General features: G+C 61.6%; 1 protein-coding gene across 1 annotated transcript in view; it reads right to left on the bottom strand.

The window, feature by feature from the left end:
* Window positions 1-760: 760 nt before the first annotated feature.
* The window catches only part of CRYGN (crystallin gamma N), an 8,694-nt gene continuing 3,331 nt past the window's right edge, over window positions 761-6,123 (bottom strand). Inside the window, exons 4-5 of the mRNA XM_006150253.2 lie at window positions 4,138-4,283; window positions 761-975 (exon numbers count right to left, since the gene is read on the bottom strand). Coding sequence (XP_006150315.1) covers window positions 840-975; window positions 4,138-4,283 — 282 coding nt within the window. The 3' untranslated portion in view covers window positions 761-839. The remainder of the gene's footprint in view (window positions 976-4,137; window positions 4,284-6,123) is intronic.

Consider the following 6,123-nt stretch of genomic DNA (forward strand, 5'->3'; position numbering starts at 1 on the left):
AGATGCCTGCTGCCTGGGCTCCTTCACACAGGCTCCTCCCTTCCCTGTGTCCCTGGGGAGGGGACATCCCCCAGATTCAAGCCTGCCAGCCACAAGTGGACCCAACTTTCTGGAGAAGGAGGTCCCAGGTAGGCACCTTGGGCACAGTGCCTGGGGCGAGGGCAGGGCTGGGGGGCCTGGACTCGGGGCTGGGTCCGCGTAGATACACCCTGCACCCCTCGCAGCCTGCCTGCCTCCCAGCCTCCTCCCCTCGGTTCCCTCAAGCTCATAGTTCACCCCCGCCCCCAGGTTCTCTCTACAGGACCCCCTTAGGGAACAGGGGCTGCCTCTGCCTCCCAGCTTTCCAGAGAGGCCTCCCTGGGAAACTTCGCGGCCAAGAAGGGTCCAAAGGGTGCACCCCAGAGACGCAGAGCCAGGCACCTGGGCCAGGCCTTGGCCGCAGAGCACAGCACGTGGCCAGAGTCGGGCATTGCGGATCAGCGAGAGGCGCGCATGGAGGGCGCGCTGCTGCAACCGCGGAGCCCCGCCGGCCGCCACCTCGGTCCTCTCCTGCCCGCGCCGGTCCCCCTGTCCGCCCCTCTCCGCACTGCGTCCCCGCCCCTCCTTTCTTCCCTCCCGTTCGCCCCGGAACTGGCCCAGGGTGCCGGGGTGGCAGGAAGCGCGCGTTCCGGTGCGGACCCGGGACGCGCGGTGGCACCGCAGGCCCTCCCGGCCCCCTCCAGCCCTCAGCAGCGCCCAGGAAGCACGCGGAGCGCTCGCCGGCTTTCGGACTTTTATTGCCACGTCCCAGGGCCTGCGTGGGGCCCCTCCCGTCCCAGGGCTGCGCCCCACCCGCTGGGCTAGAAGAAGTTGACCACCCTGCGGAGCGACTGCACGCGGGCGCTGTGGGCCTCCCAGTCGGAGAAGCTGCGGAAGTCGCCCCTCTCCACCACGAACATGCGGCCACGGTAGTTGGGCTCCTCGTACAGGACCCACCTGCAGGCAGGGCAGGCGGTCAGGCGGAGGCGGGCACGGGGCAGACCTCCCGCACGTCCCGGGACAGGGCTGTGCCTGGGCGTGTATGGGGCGGTCAGGAACCAGCCCACGGCAAGGGCCAGAGCCGGCCCAGGACCACGGCCACCCTCACTGTCCCCCTGCCGCCCCTGCTGTTCCCTGAGAGGACCGTCCAGCGTATTCGGGACTCCAGTGCGTGGCAGGGTGCCTGGCTCAGGCTGGGGGCTGTTCCTACTCTCCATACGTTCAGGGGTGCTGTCCTCCCCACCTGTGTGCCCAGCACACAGCCCACATGGGCCCTGCTGTCCCCTGCCCCCGCCCCCTTGCTGCAGTGCAGCGTGGGCCCTGCTGCATGCACTGCAGGAGGGACTGGGAGGCTGCTGGGGTCCCAAGTCCTGCCTTCCCCTCTGCTCTCTCCCCTCCCAGCCTGGATCCCACACTCTGAGCCCCAGGACAGCTGCCGACAACCCAAGGGACAGGAGCGCTTTGTGGTGACCATTCATTTCCCCTCCTGCAGGGATAGCGGAGCAGGAGACTGGTTCTCCTCCCTCGTCCAGAAGAGGGGTACAGTCCTCGGAAGAAACTTGGGCACAGGTGGGAGCAGGGCTGGCCTAAGCCTGCCCTCCCCTCGCTATCCTGGGACCCCTCCAGCCGGGCGGCAGGGCCGGTCCTGCGCTGAGGGAGAAGTGGGGCGGCCTCTCCACTCACCGCCGACCCTCCTCCGGTGTCCTCTGGGGTAGAAATGCTTTATGTGGGTCACAGAAGGGCTGCACACCCATTCGGGTCACTCATTGGGGCCCCCCTCCTAGCAGCTCTGCACACTGACCCCAGCGCTCGTTGGCCGAAGGGGCTCCCCGTCCCTCCACTGGGAGAGACTGGATTCAGAACGCTTGAGCCCAGGGCCCTGTTTACAGATGAGGCCCATTGAAGGACGGTGACCACCCAAGGCCACACAGTCCCCCAAGGCAGCAGCTTCCCCTCTCTCCCCTCCTCTGCCACTGGGGCCTCTCTCTTCTCCCAGCCCAGCCCTGCACCTAATACCCTGCGTGGTCTGCCCTGTGAAGGGCAGGGGCAGGGGCAGTGGGAAGGGAGAGGGGAAGGGGAGGGGTGGGCCGGGCGGAGGAGGATGCTGACCAGCCAGAAGCTCGCCAGCTAGCTCGCTGGGTGCTCAAAGAAGCTTGGTCCAGCACTGCCTTCCTGCAACCACAGCCCCACCCCCTGAGGGTGTCCCCAAAAGGGAGAGGCAGGGACTGACTGGGGTTCCCAGGAAACCTGCCCCTTCTGTCTGTGACTGATGGGGAGGGTCAGAGACAGGAGGCAGGAAGGCGGGCCTGCAGGTCTGCGCGTGCCCTTCCAGGGGTGGGCGGGGGTGGCAGAGATGCCAGTGCGTTTCCCTGTGGTGCCTTCCAGGACATGGGTCTAGAAAACAGCGTCATTCCTGAGCTGACGCAGAACCCCAGGACAGAACTCGACTATGGGAGCTGGCAGAGGGGCCCTGCCTGTCTGCCTCCGACCCCAGGAAAGGCCACCTGGGTGGGTCCCCACCAAGATCAGGGACTCAGGGCCTTCGCTGTCCAGGCAGCTGCTCCTCAACACGGACAGACATAGTTTTGAAGTTCAAGTCCTGGACAGCGAAGGATGAGCACAGCCCACGGCCAAACACGTCCACCGAGCAGCCTAGGGTGAATTTCCTGACCACTGGTCCTTGGCTCCTCATGGGCAAAAGGGGTTGGAGGTGACTGTGGGTCCCCACAGCCAGTAGCTCCTACCTTCCCCAAAGGTTTCCGCATAAGCCCTGAGTTTCCTGGGGCGGGCCTGGGGATTGCACCCTGGGTCTCAGGACAACTCGCATTTTCCCTGCAAAGGTATGGCTTTGGTCTCATCGCCGGGACGTTTTCCAAGGCAGATTGCTTTGGAATTCTACCCTGGGCCATGCACTTAAGGCAAACGGGTGGTTTCGGAGAGGCAGACGAGGCAGAAGGTCGGTGCAGCTGGATGCAGTAGTGCAGTGGCCGGTCACCCTGTGCGGAGCCCGTAAGGAAGGTCCCAGGTTCACGTCCCAGGGTCTCCCTGTGCACACCAGGGCACACCCTCCAGGTTCCTGGGGCTGAGGCTGGGGGTGGACTGTGGTGTGAACGCCCTGTCGCAGGTGCCTCTGCCACTCTCTCTCAAGAAATAGAAGAAGGAAGGCAGGCGTGAAAGGAGTCTTGGAGAGCCGGCGGGAGGGCCATCAGGGTGGGAGCGGCCTGGCAGCCCACCGTGGTGGCGTGGCTCGGCCTGGTCCGCTGTCTTCCCCCGTCCCCCGGGGGCCGCTCCCTTGCAGTTCCCTGACCTGCACTTCACTATAGAAGGAGCGTGGCTTCGACAGGGGCCAGGCTCGTGGATCAACAAGGCCCAAGGAGGCAGGAGCCCACGTGGCGGGCTTTTCTGAGAGGAGGGACTCTGTCCGGAAGACACCCAGCTTGGATCAGGCTGCAGTCCAGGGCAGGGCAACTCACTGGCTGAGTTAGTTTCTGGGTGTCTGCTTGCCCCTCTGTAACAGGGACAACAGTGTCTGCCCAGCCGGGACACGAGACGAGATGGCCAGCCCAAGTGCCCAGAGCAGTAGGTCTGTAGTACAGGGTGGGGGTGTGGCGCCCTGGCTGATGAGGGGCGAGCACCCGGTTCTGACAGAGCCCCTCCGGGCCTGGGTGGAACCCCCACCACCCTCGGTCTGCGAGAAGTGAGCTAACGAGGCCCAGCTACCCCGAGTGGCCAGAGTAGCGGTGGTTTGCCCGCTGGGCCGAGAAGCCCAAGGCAGGGTTAGTGTGGCTGGGGAGGAGGTGGGCAGGGCCTCCATGCTCCGAGCAGGTGGACCCAAAGGGGGCCTCCCGATCCCTCAAGGCTGCTGACGATGTCTTGGTAAGGAGGTGTCCCCGGGCTCAGGGACAGCAGAGACCTCTATAATAACAGAGAGAATGTTAGTTTGCCAAGCAGGAAGCTGGACACTGCCGCCATCCCAGGCCTGGCACCCCACAGGGAAGGTCCTAGGGTCTCTCTCTGAGACCCAGTGTCCCTCACCGAGGCCTTTTTGGGCCACACAGGAAGCCACCGCTGCTCGACTGGGGCAGCGAGGCTGGGGGGCAGCATGCTGCCGGTACTCACGCTCCGTCCCCGTACACCTTGATGGCGTTGACGCAGCTCTTGGCCCAGCCCCGGCTCTGCAGGAACGGGCAGTCCTCCACGAACTCCAGGCACTGGCCCGTGAAGTTGCAGCCCTCGAAGATTTCCAGGCGGAAATGTTCCCCGTGCTCCGAAACCCAGTGAGTGGAGAGAGGGAGGGAGGGAGGAAGAAGATCCCTTGAGTTCTCCTCCCTTCTGAAGGGACTGACCCCCAGGGCTCTGGCCCCCACCCCGGCACACACCTCATCCTCGGGACCCCTTATTCTTCCACAGATGTGGTTGGTTTTTGTTTTTGCCATAGGGTACATGTGCTCACCAGGGAGAGAGAGAGAAAGTGAGAAATCACCACTTGAGAAAAGGCTACGCCACAGTCCCCCCTCCGGTCTCCTCTCAAGATATGGAGCATGCATGCACATGCGCCTCGTGTGTTTTTCAAGTTGCTGGGTCCAAGATTCGAAAGGTGAAGTCAGCCATGTGGGATCCAGCCACCTCAACCCCCATGCCACCTGCTGGCCCTCTGTTGCTTTTCAAAAGCTGCAACACCACCAGACTAACGGATCTCCCATCCTTTTGCAGCCCTGGGGCTAATGCTCTGCCCCCAAGGCTCCTGTTCTGGAATTTGGTCTCCGTGGGTGGTAACTGAGCACTGGGGCTGGACCATAGAGGTGCAGGCCTCCTGAATGGTTAACGCTGACTTGTGAGGGGCCCAGGGGATCCCAGCTCTCATGAGAAGGGGAGTTCTCACGTGAGCGCTGTTACAAACGGGACAGGACAGCAGCCCTCCGCTTGCTCGGCCAGCCGCTTGCCCGCTCTGCACGCACTTGCCGACCTCTGCTTCCTTCAGCCATGCTGGGACCCCTTTGGGCTTTCCAGCCACCAGAATCATAAGTCAAATAACCTTTTTTTTTTTTTTTAAATTTTGCTATAGGGCACCTGTGCTCACTAGGAAGACAGAGAGAGAGAGACAGAGAAAGTGAGAAAGCACCTTCGGGGGGATGGCAACATAGTCCCTTCTCTCAGGCTTTTGGGCACACATGCATTCCTGGTGTGTTTCTTAGGTCACCAGGTCCAGGATTTGAACCACACAGTAGGCCTGTGGGATCCCGCTGCCTTAACTGCTGCACCACCAGTAGGCCTTACCTCTGTGTCTTTTTTTAGAATTATTTTATTTAACTTTATTTATTTATTTTTCATTTTGACGGGAGAGGGACAGAGAGGGAAAGTGAGAAAGCAAGCCACCAGCTCCGGGGCACAAACCACAGTCGGCCACTGGGAGTCCAGCTCCCTGCACCACATCACCAGCTGGCCCCTCTGCTTCTTTCTAAATTGGCCAGTCTCAGATATTTCTGTTAGCAATCATTTATGGACTAGGACAGTGACCAAGGACTCTAAGGTCTAGAGAGGGCAAGGCTGCTTGAAGGCCAGTGGCCACACTGAGACCAGGGCTGGGGCCACCGGTTCCCTGCAGAGCTCTGCCTGGTGGCTCCTGCCCCGGCCACGCCCACACACTCCGGACTTTGACTTCTCCACCCTGGACCGCAGGCCCCAATAAGCCTGTAAGTGATAATATTTTAAAACTGTAATAGGACCTTTTATTAAAACATGAAGCCAAAAATCTAAAACAAACAGCAGAGCCGGTCGGCTGAGGTCCTTGCTGGCCTTGGCATCGTCGCACCGGGATCTGTGCGTTTATCCCCCTGCATGACTCCCAGTTTCCGGAGGAGGAGGGCCAGCAGGGGGCCGAGTGTGCACCTTAGATGGCCCCAAGGCTCGCTCTTAAGGGAACAGCATTTGCAAGATACCTAGTACAGTTTCATATAGCCAATGGTTCAGAGCCAACCGTTTTAATTCATTTTCCAAGAGTCCAGGCCTGGCAGAAATACTAAGAAAGCATTCTTAACAGTTTGAGATGCCAAAGGCCAGCTGGTCTTACAAGTGATGCAGAAGAGAACGGGGGCCTTGGGCAGA

The sequence above is a fragment of the Tupaia chinensis genome, unplaced genomic scaffold (assembly GCF_000334495.1).
Source record: "Tupaia chinensis unplaced genomic scaffold, TupChi_1.0 Scaffold000280_1, whole genome shotgun sequence".
NCBI lineage: Eukaryota > Metazoa > Chordata > Mammalia > Scandentia > Tupaiidae > Tupaia > Tupaia belangeri.